Source organism: Ochlerotatus camptorhynchus, unplaced genomic scaffold (assembly GCF_037179485.1).
Source record: "Ochlerotatus camptorhynchus isolate MF236.1 unplaced genomic scaffold, CSIRO-AGI_Acam_v1.1 ptg000392l, whole genome shotgun sequence".
NCBI classification, from domain to species: Eukaryota; Metazoa; Arthropoda; class Insecta; order Diptera; family Culicidae; genus Ochlerotatus; species Ochlerotatus camptorhynchus.
In genome coordinates, this window is record NW_027040879.1 from 1,895,427 (window position 1) to 1,917,785 (window position 22,359).

The 22,359-nt window shown below is 42.0% G+C and overlaps 1 protein-coding gene across 4 annotated transcripts in view; it reads right to left on the reverse strand.

Annotated features, from left to right (window-relative positions):
- Nucleotides 1–22,359, reverse strand: part of LOC135710599 (probable G-protein coupled receptor CG31760) — a 401,234-nt gene that overhangs the window by 181,451 nt on the left and 197,424 nt on the right. For all 4 annotated transcript variants that reach the window (XM_065233213.1, XM_065233214.1, XM_065233216.1 and 1 more), the window contains exon 2: nucleotides 19,585–19,809. In XM_065233213.1, coding sequence (XP_065089285.1) covers nucleotides 19,585–19,791 — 207 coding nt within the window. In that variant the 5' untranslated portion in view covers nucleotides 19,792–19,809. The remainder of the gene's footprint in view (nucleotides 1–19,584; nucleotides 19,810–22,359) is intronic.

Below are 22,359 nucleotides of genomic sequence, written 5' to 3' on the forward strand. Positions count from 1 at the left end.
TACAGTTCTGTGGAAGTCGAACACAAGCTAATTACCAGTGCCAACTGTGTTTTTTTTCTCTTTCTGCGCATCGCTGAGCCGTTACGTGTCGCTGCGCGTCCAAACGACTTCGCGATGGGCCGTCGAGAAAACACCTTTCACATAGATTTTGCGAACGTGCCGAAGAAACCGGACAATGCCAAAGTTCACAAATTCTGTGCGACCATATTGGGTCTGAAGCAAGGTGAAGTGCTACGGATTCAGAACAGCAGAACCTTCGGAGTTTCTTTAGTGAAAGTCGTCGACCTAGCGTTGGCGCAACGAATCTGTGAGGAACATGACAACAAACACGAAATTACGGTCGACGGGAAAAAATATCCGTTGAAAATCACACTGGAGGAGGGAGCAGTGGAGGTGAGGCTCTACGATTTATCCGAGGACGTGTCGGATCAAAAAATCACTGATTTTCTAGGAAGATACGGTGACGTAATCGCAATACGAGAACAACGATGCGGAACCGATATCGATTTCCCTTGCATTTCGACCGGCGTTCTTGTAGCAAAAATGACGGTGAAACGAAACATCGAGTCGTGGGTCACGATCGACGGCGAAGTGACGAATGTATCGTATTTCGGGCAGCTACAAACATGCCGACACTGCCGCGAATACATGCACATCGGGGCTACTTGCGTGCAAAATAAAAAACTGCTCGTGCAAAAATCATACGCCGATGCCGCAAAGCAGACGCCGTCGCAAAAAACGAGTCCAGTCGACTATAGTGCGAACCAAACCAACACAAACTCAAATCAAACCGCTCCCAATGCGAACCTAACTAAAACGACCACGAACCAAGCTTCCCGGCCTCGGTTCGAACCAATCTCGGCCAAAGCTGTTACCATGCCACCACCGAAACAAATTCCCCAACGTCAACAACAGAAGCTGTTACCACCAGTTCTGACCGAACAGAATTCCCCCACGTTAGCCCCTACCTCGGCTTCGATTCTCCTATCGGACAGCGGGTCGTTAACTCCCTATACAAGTCAACAACCCCCCGCTAGCGGCGGAGTGGATCGCAAAACTGCTAGTGGTAAGTCCGATGGAAACGAAACAGATTCGTCTGTAGGGTCATCCAGCTCCAGAAGACACCTCCGCACTCGACCACCAGGCAAGAAGCCTCGCGTGGATGACGACTGCGACGACAAGCGAGATGGGAGTAACCAACCGTCCTAATGGCTGAGTTCTCCAGTTACAACCTCACCACCATCAACATCAACAATATTACGAACGCAACGAAGATTGACGCTCTTCGAACCTTTGTACGAACACTGGAACTGGATATCGTTTTCCTCCAGGAGGTGGAGAATGAGCAACTCTCTATCCCTGGCTTCAACGTTATCTGCAATGTGGACCGAGCAAGGCGGGGAACGGCAATCGCGCTGAAAGACCACATACAATTCTCGCATGTGGAGAAGAGCCTGGATGGTCGTCTCATCGCTTTGAGGGTGCAAAACACGACGCTCTGCAACGTATATGCGCCATCGGGGACAGTTGTTCGTGCGGAAAGAGAAAGATTTTTCAACGGCACGATCGCGTACTACCTTCGGTACAACACTCAAAACGTCATCCTCGCTGGAGATTTTAACTGCGTGCTACGTCCGAGCGACTCAACGAGTTCCAACACAAGCCCAGCTCTCCAAGCGACCGTACGGCAGCTACAGCTTCACGATCTGTGGCTGAAATTGTACCCCACAACCCCCGCACCCACGTACATCACACACAATGCGGCAACCAGGCTCGACTGCATGTATATCAGCGCTGGGCTTTGCGAGCATCTGCGGAGTGCTGCCACGCACGTATGCTTATTCACGGATCACAAAGCGCTAACAGCGCGCATTTGCCTTCCCCACCTTGGCCGCGAACAAGGACGCGGTTACTGGTCCCTCCGCCCTCACCTCTTAACCGCCGAGAACTTAGAGGAATTCCAAGTGCGATGGCAGTTTTGGACCCGCCAACGGAGAAATTTCCCCAGCTGGATGACATGGTGGCTCTCATGCACGAAGCCAAAAATAAAATCTTTTTTTTCCGATGGAAGTCAAGTGAAGTTTTCAGGACTTTCAACGCAGAACAACAACGACTCTACGAGCAATTACGACTCGCATATGATGGCTATTACCAGAATCCCACCATGCTGGTGACCATCAACCGCGTAAAAGCACAAATGCTCACGTTGCAGCGGCAGTTTGCGCAAAACTTCATCTGCATCAACGAGACGTTTATAGCCGGCGAGAGCATATCCTTCCAGTCAGTGCTGAGATTTGTCATTGTCATTGACAGACTTTCGCGCGATATTGACAAAATTGTTCGTCACATAGTCACTGACAGACTTGATCCTCAAATAAACCTTCGTCAAAATCTCATTCATTTTTTCGTCAATGACAAAGATTCACCTGGTAACAAAAAGTGTAATTTCATACATTCTGTGTCACATTATTGTTAACCAAGTAGTTCAGAAGGTAGATGCTTGTTCACATTAACGGCTTCATGTAATTGTGTTGCTCAAGTCAGTAAATTTCGTTACAAATTTAGTTAATATAAAAATCTACACATGTTCGTCACTGACAGCATTGTCATTGACAATTGACATGGTTTGCCTTGACTATGACTGTTGGCTCAAATGAGTGACCAAAGTAGAATTGTCAATATCACCGTGTATTGTCGAGATTTTGCAGCACTGCTTCCAGTTGGTGATAGACGACATAAAAAAACAACCATAACAGGACTGCAGAACGAACGAGGAGAGCAAATACAAGGCTCTCTGGAGATCGAGCAACACATGTTTCGATACTTCAGGGACCTGTATGCGGCGGAAGAGACGAGGCAGGTGGGGGAAGAAATGTTCGAAACTGAGAGAGCTGTACCCGAGAACGACGAAGCCAACGCAGCTCTAAAGTGGACCCTACACGTTTGTTTTTATTGACTATAATTGTATTGTCAATACATTCTATATTGACGTCAATACATCGTTATTGACAATATTTCTGTGTTCACATCATCAATATTATTGTCAATAATTCCCCTTCTCGTCAATATATTGATACGTGTGGGGTTTGCTTAATGGCAGAGATCAGCATTGACGAGTTGAAAAACTCCATCCGAACGTCGCAAAAACGTAAATCACCGGGGATCGATGGTTTGCCGGTAGAGTTCTACCTACGAACTTTCGACGTCATCTATCGAGAGCTCTACTTCGTTATTAAAGGTGTATTCATATCTGAGCGTACATTAGCGGAGTGGAGCAAAATGAAATGAGAGAGACAACAAGTACTTTTCTCCCTCTCGTACCTTCGCAAAATCTCGCTCCGCGCGTGAAATATCGCTTAGATCTGAATACACCTTAATGAAGCTATGACGAATGAGCTCCCATCTGAATTCGCCGATGGCACTATTGTGTTGGTTAAAAAGCGAGGTGGGGATGGGACAGCAAGAGCATACCGTCCGATCAGCCTGCTCAACGTCGATTTTAAAATCCTCTCCCGCGTGATAAAGGCCCGCCTGGAACGAGTACTGCGGATCCATCGAGTCCTGAGCGACTCTCAAAAATGCGCAAATACCGACCGTTCTATTTTCCAAGCTACACTCTCGCTCAAAGATCGTATTGCGCAGCTAATCGCGAGGAAGCAGAAGGGGAAGTTGACCTCGTTCGATCTTGACCACGCGTTCGATCGGGTCTCTCATGAGTTCCTGCATCGGACCTTGCTCTCTCTGGGCTTCGACCAGGGTTTCGTCTGTTGGCTCTCTCGAGTCGCTGCTGCCTCTTCATCACGGCTGCTAGTGAATGGGTGCCTCTCAGAGCCGTTCCGTATAGAACTTCGGAAGCTTCGAGATCGTATCCGAGGCAAAGCTAAATCCGCTGAAAACAGTGGCGATCAATGTTGGTTTCATCAATGGAGATCCACTGACGATACCAGGGCTGCAGACAAAGGAGAATGTCAAGGTACTGGGCGTTATTTTCACCAACTCAGTGTGATGGTTAAACTAAACTGGGACGCTTTAGTATCGAGGATCTCGCAACTCATATGGCTGCATAACATGCGCTCCCTTTCCCTGCAGCAGAAAGTGCTACTGCTGAACATCTTCATTACAGCGAAGGTGTGGTACCTCTCGTCTGTTATTCCACCGCAATGTGCTCACACGGCGAAGCTGACATCAACGATGGGGACTTTCCTTTTTCGTGGGCTACCCGCACGAGTCCCAATGCAGCAGTTGGCGCGCAGCAGAGAGCAGGGTGGATTGAAACTGCAACTGCCGATGATCAAATGCAAAGCACTTCTAGTCAATCGTCACCTGCAGGAGATCGTTTCCCTTCCCTATTATCAGTCCCTTCTCGCCCAAAATATTCCTCCCCCCGCCGATCTTCCTTGCCTAAAACTTCTCTCACAGCAAATTCCCTTATTTCCACACCACATCCAACAAAACCCCTCCAGCGATCAAATCCATCGTTTCTACTTGGAACAAACTGAGCTACCCAGAGTGGAACGAAACCATCCAGGCATCAATTGGAAAAAGATCTGGATGAACATATCATCGAGAAGGCTATCGTCGAGCCAGCGTACTGATCTCTACCTGCTAGTGAACGAGAAAATGGAGCACCGTAGACTGATGAACGTCATCGGCCGTGCAAACGACCCAAACTGTCAGCACTGCGCGGTAGGAATCGAGACTTTGCAACATAAGTTTTGCGAATGCCCTCGAGTTGCTGCAGCTTGGGCACACATCCAGCGAAAATTGACGACGACGCTCGGCGGCTGGCAGAGGCTGAGCTTCGACGATCTTGTACGGCCAATCTTGGGTAACATGACAACAGCGAGAAGAAATCATATTTTAAAAACGTTCATTAAGTACATCAACTTTGTCAATGTGAATATTATTAATAGAATAGATGTAGGCGAGCTAGATTTCATTTTGACTCTAGAAGATTGATATATTTTTTTAAATATCTTGAATATGTTATTTAAGACCTAAATAAACAATATTTTACAAAAAAAAAAAAAAAAAAAAAAAATCATAGTGAATAATGAGACCAGTGTGGACGCATGAAAATGGTGCAATTCAAGGCAAGACTCGAAACAAAGTTGCGGGACAAGGTGATTCTGTCCTGCAATATTTAATGCAACAATGTGTGCTGGCCTTTAATTGCCAAGGGTAATCATAGTTATGACCTAAATGGCCGACAGTCCCAGCCAGGTGACAATATTATCAACTGAACTGTTCACGACCACGGTCGTTGAATCTGATTCATATTTGAGTTCCGAGCACTCAAAATCACAAAACTTAGGTCACTAATAGATTGAGTAAAATTTTCGTCGATTTTCCTCATATTCGAGCAAATATTTGAGGAAAGCCGAGAAATTTTTTACTCGGTCTATGGTTTTATGTTTTTGCGATTTTGAGTGAAAAACATCTTAATTTTGAGTCAATCTCATTGGCCCTGTTGAAATTGGTTTTGAACAACTATGTCGAAGACAGCATCCTTCTATCTAGTTTTACCCCTCCGTGCTGTTCAATTCAAACATGAACATAAAAGTCAAGTGACGTACAATCGCCACGACACCTGATGATGGAGCTCTGACCTGAGCTGTCTTATTCATCTGATCAACGTTGCCAAAGACAGCAACCATTAATATTCTCGGAATCGCAATTTTGGACATTTTGGTGTCTACCATCACATCGATAAATCAACTGCAACAAAAAAAAAATGATTTATTTTACATAAAATAGACTTCATTTTCATTCGATTTGAAGAAAATTGCTTCTAAAAACCTCCCATCTACGAACTCTAGTAGCACGGATTTCCGAGGTCGGTAACGGATAATAATTTGTGCCATCGTGCTTTAAAATCCTTCACTGAAGAAACTTCCCCTTGCTTCATGAATTTTTAAGCACCTCATTTCAATGAAAATCCATCATCATCTCCTCGAGCAAAGGTGATTGAAAAGTCCTGGAGCCCCAGGTGTGCTACTTTAGATCCAGTATGTTGGTTCGGCAGTCACGATTCATGCCATCAATAGGACACGTTTTCACTTTAATGATGGTTTTCCGACGCTATTCATCGCACGATGTCAGTTCACATGGTGTGGATTGGGGAACTTAATCAACGACCCCAACGTCATGCATATTTTTCAAGCTCGCTCCTCAATGCCGCAATTGCTGTCAAATATTTCCACAGACGTACACATACACATACATATACTCCAGAGTGTTTAATAATTCATAAAGAGTGACGATTTACCACTTGGGTCTCTGTGGCTGCGATTGTCGTGTGTATCCACATAAATGCCGTAGCCAGTAGTTGTTTTATTTTTCGATGAACCGAGAACGAGAAAAAGTCAACGTACTCTGGAATCATATTTCATTCGCAAACAAGTCGGTATGTTTAGCGCCATACGAGCTAGCTTCCATTTGATAAATGATACATTCAACGGTACAAATGTGCACAGTCGGTTTATTTACCCTGAGCAATGGAAATCTTGATTAACTTTCATACGACATTGACGATGCCCTCAGATCAAAATAAAACGAGACCTTCACAGACTGAGGAATCATTTCGCCATTTCGTGAATTGCCTCTGCAGATCTATTGAAAGAATGTTCTCACATTATCAGTATTTGAAGCAACTTTCCTGACACCATCCATGTTATCCCTTTTCTGAATATGTGCATATTTCCATCAACTCGAAACCGGTGCTGATCCACTTTCCAGTTACAGTCAACCCACAGCAATTTACCTCAAATTTGAATACAGCTACATTTCGAGTATAGCCATAATCTTTATGCAGTAGTACACTGATGGAGAGAACGAGCGAGCTTATCCTACTATATCACACTTTACGTACAAACCAGAAAGCATGCAATCAAGCGGTGAAGTGGATCGAATTTGCCAGAATGCGTTTCCCGATAATCCTGGCGTGCGGAACTATGGATCCCTCCGATCCCTCAGACGCTCGTGGTTTCCATTGATGCAGGTGTGTAAAGAGAATGGAATTTTCCCTATTGAGCGTGTGCACGAGCAGGAAGATTAATCATGAGGATATGCTTCGCCACAGAATCTCATTATAACAACTTGATTACGGCAGTACCTGTACTCAACACATTGCAAACATTTGGGGCCCTCCGATAGTCTGCATAGATTTACTTCATTATTTGTGATGCAAACTTTCATTAGATATTTGAAAAAGGGGAAATGAATGTAATGTCGGCCTATTTACCCCTAATTCGGGCCCATACATAAATTTAGCAATCAACTAAATTTTCAATAGCGACCAAAAATATCCATTACTACCGTCTCAATGGAGCGTTCATCTAGATAAAATTGATAAATAGTATATTTTTAGCGATGGGCCCAATCTTAGATCCATAGGCCAGCATTAGAGCCATTTCCCCTATTTCATGAAATTTCTTATATATGTTAATTGTGACTTTCTGTTATGTGTGGTTCAGTAATAATCCGTAAGCAGATCCAACACTCTGCTTACGGATTATTACTGAACCACACATATAGATAGAACTAAAACAGATAGACTGACCCTACCGTAAGCCTACCACACAATACCTTACACATAGGCGAGAGAGTAGGTAACAAGAGAGCGCATGCGCAAATAGCATCTGTCCAACACTCGCATATAACCAATCGTGGACTGAACAGAAGATCCCACTCAAACCCCCCAGTGTACATATTGTAAATAACCCCAAACAATAGTTGATAATAACAATTTCTACGAAACGGACGTGCGGTCGGGATCTCTGTGTCAATCATATCACCGTCTCCTTGGTGTACTATCTCTTAAGTGAGAATAGTACAAGTTCCCCGCGACAAAGGGACTTGGTCGTGAACGTTGCCGTGCGGTGGCATTAAAAGGCATTTTTCGGTGGCTGCCTAACAGCAGTGAAGAAAGCCCTTCGGTGGCCAGCAATAGTTCGTTATGCGAACATTTGGTACTTCGAGCCGGATCAAGAGTTGAAACTGCTGGCTCATCTTGTAGGTCGTGTAGAGGTTTAAGCGCCACATCTTCCGGTGGAACGTCCTGGAGAACCTCAGGAGTATTTGATGTCCACTTCTTGATTGGAAATCCAGCAGCACTGAGCATCTCTGTTACCCGGTTTGCGAAGCTGGATGGCAGATTCTACATCGTCGGCACCAGATAGAAAATCGTCGACGTAGAAATCGTCGATGACCGCTTCTACAGCAGCTGGCAATTGGTCTCCATTATCTAGAGCGATTTGTTGAAGAGTCCTCGTGGCCAAGAACGGAGCAGACGCAGTACCGTAGGTGACTGTCTGAAGTTCGTAGGTGGAAATCGGATCGGTGGGGCTCTTCCTGAAGCGGATTCGTAGGAATCTTCGGTCGCTGGCGAAATGAAGCATTTGGCGATACATTTTCTCCACGTCGGCAGCCATAGCAACGAAGCGAATGCGAAACCTCAGCACCAATGCTTGAAGATCTTCCTGAACGACTGGACCAACCAATAACGTGTCGTTCAGTGAATATCCCGACGACTTCTTGTACGACGCGTCGAATACGACCCTGACCTTCGTTGTTGTACTCGACTCCTTGAAGACAGCGTGTTCGTCAAGCTTCTTCAAGTGTCCTAATTCGAGGTACTCGTCAATGAAGCCGTGGTATGCATCCTTGGTAGCAGGATCACGTTCGAGTCGCTGCTCGATGCTTTGAAGACGACGATTTGCGATTTCCCGGGAGCTTCCTAGGACAACTTCGGGATTGTCGGTTCGAGGAAGACTGACGATGTACCTCCCAGGTGGATCACGAGTAGTGGTCGCTGCGTAGTGTTGCTCACAGCGATTTTCTGCCACAGATAGTGGTGAACCATCGGAGATGGTTTCGATTTCCCAGAACTTCAGGAGTTCGGTTTTTAGAGGATCATCCTTTGTCGAAAGATTGCAGATCCGAGGAATGCATTTTGACTGACTGAATGCAGTTCCAGTGACAGCCATTCCAAATGGTGTTTCAGTCAACCATGCAGGCATGGAAAATCATTTGCATTCATTTCGTGCATTCATTTCCATTCATTTGCCTCTAACTTTTTTCATCAACAAAATTCTTCAAAATGATGTATGGAACTTTTGTAGGTTTTGCTATTACCTACAACTTTTGTCAAAAACTTAAATCCGTTTTTCTTACGCATGACGAACCAGAGCGAACAGAAGCCACTATTGTTTTTCAGTGAATGTATTTTACATTCACTGAAGAATAGGAACAAGTTCTGCGCGCTCTTATTCATGAGGTATAAGAGATACAGATTCGAGTTGTGGAAAAAAGTTGTAGCTAATCAAAAAACCTACAAAAGCTCTATACATCATTTTGCGGAATGCTGTTGATGAAAAAAGTTAGAGGCAAATGAATGTAAATGAATGCATGAAATGAATGTAAATGATTTTCCATGCCTGCAGCCATGGAAGATCATTTCCTAATGACATCTTCCGACCAGTATGGAGTTCCCAGAAGGCTTCACTGCCGATGACGAGTTCTATCCTTCCTGGGACGTAGAACTGTGGATCTGTAAGTGCAACTTCCAGCAAATTCCACGACGAAATGCTGATCGGCATTGTCAGTAGCTCCGCTGACGGATTCTTGAGGACTATGAGAAGCTTCGTGGAGAATTCCTCGATTGAACCGTTGCGGTGATAGCACTTTTTACGTTCTGCGACCGATTCCTGCTATCGATATGTCCACCTTCGACCGAGGGTTGAATACCAGCTTCGTCAGTGGTTTCGAAATGAAGTTGGACATTGACGCTGAGTCCAGTAAGGCCCTTGCCTGATGCCTGCGACCCTGATTATCGATGACGTTCAGAACAACCGTTTCCAGCAAAACCATGTTACATGCAGTTTGAACTGCCATGCTAACGTTCGGTGGACCGGAGCTCGCACTGGAAGAACCTACACTTGTGGATGGAATCGATTGCTGTACAGAAGAGGATAAAGATCATGTAGAACTCGACGATATCTTGGATGGACCAGAACCATGCAGCAGAGAATGATGCCGTTCGTGACACGTTCGACACGTGAACTTTGAGTCACACTTCTTTGACTGATGTCCGCTTCCCAGACAGTTCCAGCACAACCGTTTCTGCGTCAAAAATTTTCGGCGATGGTGTACATCCATCCCGAGGAATACTGGGCAGTTGCGTAGGACGTGGTTGTCAGAACAGGAAAGCGGACAAGAAGCATTCGAGCTGGAGGATGCAGTGGCGTTTGCTGCGAACTTGAACTTGGTGGGCTTCGGAACGTTGCCGGCCACCTTTGAAGATGCCGGTTGCTGCTGTTGATCGTAGCCACCGGAGTTTAACACTCGAACACGCTGTTAAAGCAACTCTACCAATTTGTCATACCTGACGTCATCCTTCTCACTAGTCTTCTCTTCCCATGAGCTCAAAGTGGATTGCTCCAGCTTGTATGACAACATGTTTACCAACGGAGTAGCTCAATGTTCCACAGGCTCGTTCAATTTCGCGAGTGCCCGTGCATGGCGCTGGAAATCGCCGACCAGGCTGTGGATGCGCTTAACAGCCTCCTGCCTCACCGCTGGCAAATCATAGAGTGCCCGGAACAGCTGACGTTTAAGGAAACGGCGATTATCGTACCTCTTGATGAGAGCGTCCCATGTAGAGGCGTAATTATCGGCTCCGACATCGACAGACTCGAAGGGCTTTTTTTGCATCCCCTTCGAGTGACTGCAAAAGGTATTGCAGCTTGGCGACCGTTGGTATGTCAGCATTGGAGTCAACCATGGACGAGAAGGCGTCTCGGAATGACAACCAACGTGAGAAGTCACCATTAAAACGTGGCATGTCGATCTGCGGTAAACGTAGGTGGAAGGTGGTTGGAGGAGCGGCAAATGAGTTGTTCAGCTGTGTCTGATTAGCATCAACCGGACGTTTCGACAGGAGGCCCTCGCCTGATGCCTGCGTGGACATTTTATAGCAACGGGTCGAAATAGTGAAAGTGAATAGTGAAAGTGAATAGTGAAAGTGAATAATGAAAGTGAATAGTGAAAGTGAATAGTGAAAGTGAATAGTGAAAGTGAATAGTGAAAGTGAATAGTGAAAGTGAATAGTGAAAGTGAATAGTGAAAGTAAATAGTGAAAGTGAATAGTGAAAGCGAATAGTGAAAGTGAATAGTGGAAGGTAATAGTGAAAGTGAATAGTGAAAGTTAATAGTGAAAGTGAATAGTGAATAGTGAAAGTGAATAGTAAAAGTGAATAATGAAAGTGAATAGTGAAAGTGAATAGTGAAAGTGATGTTCAGGGAATTTGATAAAACATTTAAAATTGGAAATGGCAAACATTAAAATAAAATGCTAGCACCCCTGGTAGACATGTTCAGGGGGGAAATAAATAAATTTGAAATTAATTGCGCCCCTGGTAAATCTTTTCAGGTTAAAATTGATAAACATTTTTTTAATTTTAAGTGCTTAGCTAACGGCACGTTGCATTTTCGCATTTTTTTTTTAACATTTGGGTGTGCTAAGCAAATTCAGAGAATATTTAAAAATATGTTAAATTTGAAAAGGCTTGCACTACTGGCAAACATGGACAGGTAAAAATTGATCGTTAAATTGGAAATGGCTAGTGCCTTTGATGTGTTCAGGGAAACGTTGAAAAAATGTTAAATTTTAAATGGCTGCGCCCATGATAAACATGTCAAGAAAAAAAAATTAATCAAAAATGGTAAGTATCTCCTGATCAGGGAAAAAAAAATTAAATAGTACCACTAAACTGTAAAAAAGTTTATCCGAGTAAAGTTAACCTCTAAATTTTGACATAATAATGCTTTCAAAATTCTTTCAGCTATGGGTGAGAAGTTTAGAATCATAAAATACTGTATTACTTGAGAATAGTTCAGAACAACTTCGAAAAGTACTGAATCGCGTAAGAACATAACTAACTAATTTCGAAAAGCAGTTAATCTCTGCTGAAAAGTTTGGTATCACTTCGAAACATACTGAATCACTTCAGCAATGTTCGGCATTACTTCGAAATAGACTGCATCATCAATAGACTGAACAACTTATAAAAATTCGAAATCACTTCAGAAAGTACTGAATTACTTCAGAAAAGTTTGGACTCACCACGGAAAGTACTGAGTCACTCCAGAAACGTTTTCAATCACTTCGGAAAATACTGAATAACTTCAGGAAAGATCGGTAACTCTTCAGAAACATTTGAAATCACTTTGGGAAGTACTTAATCATTGCGGAAAGTCCACTTCGGGTAAAGAGCTAGAAATCTTGCTAATGAAGTCTTAAAAATAAAAAAAATAAATTTCGGCAATAATTGAATTACGTAGGAATGCGCTGAATCACTTCGGAAGTACTAATCGTTTCAGAAAGTTCATAATCACTTCAGAAAAATTCGAAACTCCAGAAAGTTCTGAATCATTTCAAGAAAGAACGGAATCACTTTTGAAAAGTTTGAAATCACTTCTGTGGGAACTCAATCACTTCAGAAAAAGCTCGGAAATTCTTCGGATAGTATTGAATGCCTTGATAAAATTTCTGAATCTCTTTGGAAAATACTTAATCTTTCCAGAAAGTTTGAAATCGCTTCCGTAAGAACTTAATAATGTCGGATAATGCAGAAAAGCTTAAACTCACTTCCGAAGGTACTGAGTAACTTCGGATAGTACAGACATAATTGAGCATGAAGATGATCAACCGCTCGCGATGATTATTACCGGATCACCTGTATTGCACAGAGAAGCAATAAACGATGCATGGGACTAGCATGCATCTAAAATGTGTAAAAACTGGTGATCGTCCAAATGCAGGTCAAATAGGGAATAGATAGGAATATTTTGACGTGATTCTCGCTTTGTTGGAAATCAAGAAATCCTTCTCACTTCCACGAATTTTTCAATAGTTTTTTTTTTAATAGGATTCACTTAAGAGAGTTTTGATTCTTATCGCTAAGCCATATTAGCACTCAATTGTGACACATCGAAAAAGGTCAACGCTCCACAACTAGATATCCGCTAACTCGATATCGAGTTATAGATCCATAGTAAAAATGAATGTCATGGCTACTGCGATAGCGAATTTGTATGAAATTGTTATTCTATAACTCGACGGTCGCGGAAATATCGAGTTGTAGAGAGTGCACTGTAGTTATGTTTCCAAAACCGAGATCTATCTGTACTGACATTACATTACATTTGGAAAGTTTGGAATCACGTTGAAAAAGTTCAGAATCACTTCATAAAGTACTAAATAAATTGATAACAGCTTCGGATTACTTTGGAAAGTAATGAACTATTTCAGAAAAGCTTAGCACGTACAGAATCTCTTCGAACAGTACTGAACTTTACAAAAGTTTTAAATCATTTCGAAAAAGCTCAAAAAATACTTAAGAAATTTAGAAAAGCTTGAATTCAGTAGAGAAAATGTTAATTCGCTCAACGATAGACTCAGTCCTGAATGTGTTAAATTTTAAATTTTGTAGACTGGCACTGAAATAGTAAACGTATTAAGAGTTGGTTGGAAATGCTAACATGAAGCTTTAGTGTGATAATTTATTAGCTAGAGAATGATCTTTAGAAGAGGGTACAGACTAAGAAAAATTCATGTAAATTTAGTGACATATATGACATATATGAGACATAAATTTGAGTCATAACAGACGCGAAATATAGCTTAATCAAACGTAATTTTCGTCGAGCAACGAACTTTTCAGGCTCGGAGCACTTAAAATTACATGAAATGTTTGTTTACGTATCATCTTTTATGTCAATGATGGATTCCGTCACGTGTAAAATTAGTTATTTCTAAGTGTGTAGGTCTCTTTTTCTAAAGATCATTCTCTAGCTAATAAATTATCACACTAAAGCTTCATGTTAGCATTTCCAACCAACTCTGAAAATCGCTATCTTCGCGTATGAAGCAACATAAAAAAACACTTTGAAAGTAAACGTATTGTTTATTAAGGTTTCCAACTGGTTGTCATTTTAAAAATTTGGCTAGCGACAATTGCGTTATTGATACGCACACATGCTTGAGGAGTTTGGCATTCCACTTTTACTAAAAGTAGCAAAAGGTGGGTTCACGAGGTTTCCTAGATAAAAGTTTCCTTTGCGAAAATACGGTTCTTGTACCAGAGCCACATGGGATGGGTCATTTCGCATTACAATGATTTATCGTAGCTGTTCTTTTATGCAGTAGATTGATTTATGCTATCTTAACAGTAGTCATAACTCATAACAAATCCACCACCTCCAGCATAAATTAAAATGATTTGTAAAACGCCAGAGGTATTCTGAGTAAAATTCATCATATCCATAATCCCGCCCTTATTTAGCCTCGTACTTCCCTAATAAAAATAACCATAAAAGAGAGTTTAACGACTTGCTTCAAACCATTTGTGGGATAGTTTACCCATCCGGGATACAGTTTGTTTATGGTATTTTTTATTAGGGTTGAGACTTAAGAAGGGCGACCGAGTGCCTCGGAGAAACAGCTTTGGCTAGCGCAGTAATCCCAGATAACCAAAAGTTCCGCATTCTTAAATCACTTCCAAGTTCCATAAAGTTCAAATAAAGTGCTGACAGAACTTTCAAGTTCCATAAAGTTCAAATAAAGTTCCGACAGAACTTTCAAGTTCCATTAAGTTCAAATAAAGTTCCGACAGAACTTTCAAGCCACGTGGAGCGATCCCGCACAAGTCTTTATTAGTAACACAATTTAATGTACGTAAATATGAAATGATCAGTGGCCCGAATAAATCATAATTCTTATATTTATGCAGTGCATCAACATTCTAACCAAAATTTCTTGGATTCGAACCCGTGTATTCGGCATGCGATCTACGATTGCTAACCACTGCGCCACAAGTGTGTTGGAATACCATGCGGGCAAACACCAATTTAAATTCATCAAGGTGTTGTGTTTCGTATTCAAGTCAGTCAGCTGGCACTGAAAACTCCAACAGTAGGCGGGACAACAGCTCACTTTATTATATCTCAGATGAGTTTAGAATCCACCGCTCATATCATTGACAGACACGTTCCGAAAAAGATTCATCATCATACGACCCATCCACCATGGCATACGAGCGATATTCGTCGACTGAAATCCAGAAAGAGAGCCGCTCTTAGGAAGTTCACCAAGCACCGCACACTATCCCTTCAACGTCACTATGTCAGGATCAATCACGCATACAAACGAGTTGCGAAACGGTGCTTTCTTCAGTATCGACGTGGATTGCAGAGAAAGCTTAAGTCACGTCCCAAGCAGTTTTCGAAGTTTGTCAACGAACAACGTCATGAAGCTGGTCTGCCGTCGTCTATGACACATAATGGTAACGTGGCCTCATCTACGCAAGATATCTGTCAGCTGTTATCTGAAAAATTTGCTAGTGTCTTCACGGACGAGAGACTGAGTGACGACCATGTCCGACTGGCTGCCAAACCATGAGCAGAATTGACATCAATCCCGAGATGTTTTTCAGGGCTTCCTCGAAACTCAAGTCGTCGTACAATCCGGGTCCTGACGGAATTCCATCGGCGTTCCTCAAAACGCACTTGGACAGTTTGTTGTCTCCACTGCTGCACGTTTTTCAACGGTCTGTGGACGTCGGTGTTTTCCCATCCTGTTGGAAGCTAGTGCACATGTTTCCAGTACATAAAAAAGGCAACAAACAGGACGTTGGCAACTACCGTGGCATCACTTCGCTTAGCGCTGTTGCTAAATTGTTCGAACTCGTTGTTATGGAACCGTTACTCGCTCACTGTAAGCCGTATATTAGCATCGACCAGCATGGTTTCATGGCTGGTCGCTCCACTGCCACTAACTTGCTGTGCCTTACTTCCTACATCTCTAACAGTATGTCGGATCGTGCTCAGACGGATGTCATTTATTCTGACTTATCTGCTGCCTTCGATAAATTGCTTCACCGCATATCAATCGCTAAACTGGACAGGCTTGGTATCCACAGCTGCCTTTTGCAATGGTTTCAGTCGTACCTCACCGATCGCTATCTTACTGTTGTCATTGGTGATCACCAGTCCCGTACGTTCACTGCCACATCCGGCATACCCCAGGGTAGTCACCTGGGACCGCTGAATTTCCTGATTTATTTCAACGACGTGAATCTGGTAATTGAGGGACCACGATTATCTTACGCAGATGACCTTAAACTCTACCTACCTACCCTAAATGACCTTCACTCAATTGAAGACTGTTGCTTCCTTCAACGTCAGCTGAATGCTTTTGCTGATTGGTGTATTCTGAATCGTATGGAGGTTAATCCGTCCAAATGCTCGGTTATCTCTTTTTCGCGCAAGAAAGAGACTATTATGTTCCAGTATGTTTTGTTAGGCACTGAAATTGAGCGCGTCAGCCAAATTAAGGACCTAGGCGTGATTCTGGATACAAAACTCTCTTTCAAGCAGCACATCTCGCACGCCGTCGACAAAGCTTCCAGAATTCTAGGGTTTATCTTCAGGATTGCCAAAGACTTCACGGATATCTACTGCCTTAAATCGTTGTACTGCTCTTTGTCTCGCTCCATATTAAAATACTGCTCGGTTGTCTGGACTCCTCACTACAACAACGGTGTCGAAAGAGTTGAGTCTGTTCAGCGACGGTTCCTGAGATATGCGCTACGTAAACTGCCGTGGACGGATCCCTTCCGATTGCCTAGCTACGAAAGTCGTTTGCAACTGATCCATCTGGAGCGCCTGTCGGTCCGAAGAGATACAGCAAGGGCATTGCTAATTGCGGATATTTTGCAAGGACGCACCGATTGCCCTGTCCTCCTTGAGCAAATTGACATCAATGTTCAACCCCGAGCCCTACGGAATAATTCAATGCTGCGCCTGCCCATACAGCGAACTAATTATAGCATGTTCGGTGCAATCGGTGGTTTACAGAGACTCTTCAATAGGGTCTCCGCACTGTTTGATTTTGACCTGACTCGCCAGCTGCTTCGCCGGAGGTTTAGTTCGTTTTTTTTTCTAGATCAGTTTAGTTTTTTTTAGTAATGTTCCTTTTTTTTATGAGATGACTATCTATGTACTTATTGATGTTTTGTTTTAGCACTTTTCATGTTTAGTTTAAGTAACATCATTGGAGCAAATAACGCCTGTTGATGTTCAGCCATATAAATAAACAAATAAATAAATAAATGACGTAGCGGTTCATGCTGGAGCTCTCACGAAGAAGGATTCGGTTGAATTCTTCAAACAGCTCCAATTCTATTAATAATGATGATAAATCAATACACATTAATAACTTGCATAAAAGTGCGGTGTAGAGGACAAAAACCTCAGCTACTACTTAGAATGCTCTTCAATTATCGTACCGGAACTTTCAAGTTTCTACACAGAACAAAATATATTTTGATATCACATCAAAGTGGATGCACTTCAATCGTGTCAAATATATGGTGTAATATTACTTACCAAAAAGGACAAAATTATCATTAATACAGTGCATGAACTGATATTTTGCTGCTTTCACTGCATTTGTTTATATTTGTGGCCATAAAAATAACATGAGATTTTCGACATGATTAAAGTGCATCCTCTTGGATGTAATATTAAAATTAATTTTTTGCTGTGTACGTACACCCAACCGGAAGGGATGTAAGATTCGCTTACACTTATGTGGGATTTCATCATCAGAGGATGTTAGTGGAGACCGCATGGACCGCGAGGTTGCGATATACCTAGCTGCGGTCCAATGCAAGAAAATTGGAGAGCGAAAAATGTAGAGTGCATTAGTGAGATAAATTAGTTATGTCGAAAAAAATAGGAAACAGATTACCAACTGAACCACGAACGTTGCGATTATCAGACCTGTGCTTTCTCCACTGCTTTCTCCATGCTTCTGAATATGGATAGCCTAAAAGCAAACATGAAGCGCTCATTTTCTCGCATACTCGACTTCGTATGCTTTTTCTGCTGGAAAGATTCGAGGCAAGTGTGTGCGTCGTTCTACAATGTTCTACAATGTGCGTCGTTCTACAAGCTTACTGGTATGGTCGAAAGAGTAGATAGAACACGAAATAAAAAAGAAAAAGAAAAAAACATTACATCGCCTGCATGGTCAATTTCTAACATTCGTTGCGATGTTCATGAACAGAGGATGGTAGGAAACGGAACTAACATTCATTGTAATAGATTTTTGGTTTGCGTGTATAACGACTTAAAAATGAGGCTGCTTAGAATTCTATAGACAACCTTCAACCAAGCTGCTTAAGCCACAAATAGCATTTTATCATAACTTTTGGTTTCTTTGGAGGGCTTCGTACTGTGAAGGTTTTAATTTTGTAACTTACTGGTAGTCTTGGAAACTTTGGTTTACCCGAGGTTTTGCCTACAAATGTTTAGGAAATTTTTTAGAAATTGTTCAAATTTTTTCCTGAAATTTGGAGAAAATCAAGTATGATACCTTAAATGATACATAAAAAAGAAAAAAAAAATTCTGGTGTTTGGAAAATTTTGACGGAACATTAGAGCGATTTTTCACCCCTCGTGTTTTGTTGTGTGGCAAATGCCTCCTTCGCCACCTGTACACAGATAAAAATTCTGAATTTTAATAGTGATGTAAACATTCATTCACGTAAACTTGAATTTCAAAAACGCAACCGAGTAACTTGAAAACAATGTTGTTAACAACAATGGGCTTTTGTATACAATATTTGCTAGATTGCATGAAATCTCTCAAAACTTTACATGATATATAATGTAAACTTATATGATATGTGACGCTCCATTTATGTGCATCATACTGAACAGAAACTTACACTACTTTTTCGAACTGTGTAGAGTACGGCGTTGCTCATCATGCAGCAGCGATAAAGTGCAAATGTTATGCAACGTACCATATCAACTAGATAATACACTGTTTTAAACAACGCCATAAACGTCAGGGGCGGACGCATCGTTATGTTAGGCAGATTTACATTTTAAGGGTGCAGGTCAATATTGGGTGCGACTACTTAGCTCAAATTTTAAGAACACACCACTGTCTATAGTTGAAAAATAAAGGTGTAAAATGTTGGTTGACTTTATTGTGGAAATCGAAAGAGAAATTCGATGGAGAGAATCGACCACCGCAGTTAAAATAGGTCCTTTTGATTCTGAACGCAAGAACTATTTTCGTCGCAAATTTCCATTCTTCCGATGAGTATTTGTCAGTGCCAACTTCGCTTAAAATGAAATCCAAACTAAATTGTACGACACGTAGCACATTCCATTGTTGTCGTAATAAACTTTCAAACCAATTAAGTAAATTTTCTCTAGTAGCTGCGGTGATTCTATTGCCTTCGAAAGACACCGCGCACTTCATCATCGCCATACTCGCTCCGAGTGACAATGGATGGAATGTTCACAGAATGTGATTGTCCTTCAAACAAACACCCCCACAAATTGTGAAGGAAATTCCGCTCCGTCGCCCGGGATTGAAATTGATAACAACTATCTTTAGCTGCCAGCATACCGAGCCCCAGAGAGTTAGTTGCCAGAATTCCTCTCACGTCCGTTGCATACGTATGGTCCTATCTCACCACGTCACTACCAGTCACTACTACTTACCATGCTGAACTTGCTTGCTCCAAGAGAGAAACTGCTTCCACTTCCACTCGGTACCACGTTGCCTCCTGTGCCTCCGGTTCCGGTGCTAGTTCCAGGATTTCCATCGTTTGTTCTTAAACCACTTAACTGAGCGGGACTGACGCAACAGATTTGCAACAACAGGGTCCATGCTATGGCTAACCAGGGCCATAATGGAATTTTACACATTGCGAACGGTCATGTGACCTGTCGGGGAAACGGAAGAGAGAAAAATACAGGCAAATTAGCTATGAGATGGTGAGGTGACAACATTAAACAACTTAATAGCTGACAAACGGAAACGGCACCCACTGCTGACTTACAACAACCGTAACACGTATAAAAACAAACTGCGACTGGTACGTGGCTACAAAACCGGGAAAAGAAAGGCAGAAAAGTTTAATCAAAATTTATGGTTCTGGCCTCCGTCCGAGTAATCGGAACGAGAGATTGTGGCGAGAGAAAATATTAATTAAAAACATTACTCATTATGCAATCAGACAGGAAGCGACAGCCGCGGGACAGCCCTATGAGCGCCGTTTGTTTTTATGAACTATGCTGGATGGGATATGAAAAGTTTATTACCCTGCGGAAGTGTGACCAAAACCAGACGATGAATATATTTAGTGTAGGTACCTACTAACATTTATGTGGTGGAACAATTTTTTATCACAAACACGAGAAGGCATAAACTGCTAACATAAAATATATGCCCTTTGTTTAAGATGCAATTAATAAAAACAATTATGAAACACCGCATTGAAACACACGGTTTTTCTGGTGTCAACATGATCGCGCATAGACTGACATGACATTTATACATTGTGTTGGATAAATAAAATACACGACCGATTGTTTTGCCAACCTGCCATGGCATGTGGACTTCGATATTATCGTCGTAATACGAGTCATACTATTGTATATGTACAGTGAGTAGGGTAGTTACACACAGTGGTGTAAGCGTTCACCGCAGTCGACCCATTTTCTATGATAATCGCTGATAATGATTGCTTCCCACACTTGCAAAACAAGCTATCAAAGTACAGCACCAAACTAAAATATCATATGACATCATATCATCTGTCATACGACAGACCATCACGTATTTACGTTTTTTTTTCTTACAATGCTGCTAATGTTGTGCTTGTGTGAATTCTAAAAATAGCATGCAGTGATGTGCTAATAATAAATTTTCTGATCAAAAATGGTTTGATTAACACAAAATTGAGGAATTTGAACGGGATCACACATTGTCATATGATAGTTATTTATTTGAAAAAAAAAAAAAAAAATCTGCTCGAATGTTCTTCTACCGTTTGTGTTGTGTGAGAAAGACGACGGTAGAGCATGAGTGTACGAATACAAACAGACTGTTTCTCATAAGAACGAAGCGAGCCGGCGCCGGTGGTGTAGTGGTAAGCGTGACTGCTTTCTCATCCCAATGGGTCCATGCTCAATCCCAGCCGAGGTTGGTGGGATTTTTCTGAGGCAGAAAAATCTCTGATCACGTCTTCCTTCGGAAGGGAAGTAATGCCGTTGGTCCTGGCCCATGTGTGTTGTTGAATGGGTGCGATATACTACGCAGGTATGGAAGCTGCCGTCTGAACATTCGATGGCAATTGCACAATGGATGGCAATCGATGTCTGTCGGTGATTGGCACTAGATTGCGGAACAGAGACGTTAAATAAAGGAATGAAGAAGAAGAAGAGAACGAAGCGAGTGTAGTAAAACGTCAACCGTTTAAGCCCTTGGTAACACATATAAACAGCGATGCACAAAAAGATCAATAATAAAAAAAAAAATCAGAATCGCTGAAACACCCACCAAACGAAATCATCTTTCATTTGATGTTAGTTTGAAAATGTCACATCGGGGGTCATTTTTCCATGGTTCCATGTTCTACACACTTAGAAAAAATCACCGACTTCGGTAATTCATTTACCGAATTCTCAACAGCTGAACGGTCGGTAATGTTTTCGGAATCGAGAACATTACCGAAAAATCTGTAAACTGGATCAGCAAAATTAGCTGTCAAATTTACCGAACGATCGGTAACGATTACCGATGTGCATTGCTTGATTTGTAGTCGACTTTACCGGAGAACTGTAATTTTGAGGACGATATGCAAATCGAAAATTACTTAACTTTAACTTAACTTTAACTTAACTTTAACTGAACTTTAACTTAATTTTAACTTAACTTAAACTTAACTTTAACTTCCCTGCGCTTTGGTCAGAGAGCGTATAGGGCATCGTTGTGCCAGATTGGTCGAGGCACATTTCGAGTATGAGAAGGTGGTTACAGTTTGCTCAAAAGTGCCTGAGTAAAATGCAAGTACTTTCAATGATTACCCGTAGTTGCAATACCCAAGCAGCAACTTTGACTTTGTAAGAGTTGTTTACACCAGTATTTAAACTTAAAGAAGGTTTTGAAACTTTCATAAGGTGTACAATGCTGTTTGGGTAGTGAAGGTATAATTTTGAACTAAAATAGGATACAGTCAAAACATTGAGAAACATAACGCATAATTAAAAAAAAAAAAATGCCTAAATTTGCAACTGATGAACCATTCTGATGGCCTATGGGTACCCAAGTAACCATATAGTCGCAATAAAGCTTTGTATATACTCACTTTGCGATAATATGGTTAGTTGGGGAATCCGATGAAAATAATCACTTCTTGAAACTAATCCCGGTTGTATGTATTTCTTTCTTTCTTTCTTTGCAATTTGCATATAACACCGACGGAGTGCACA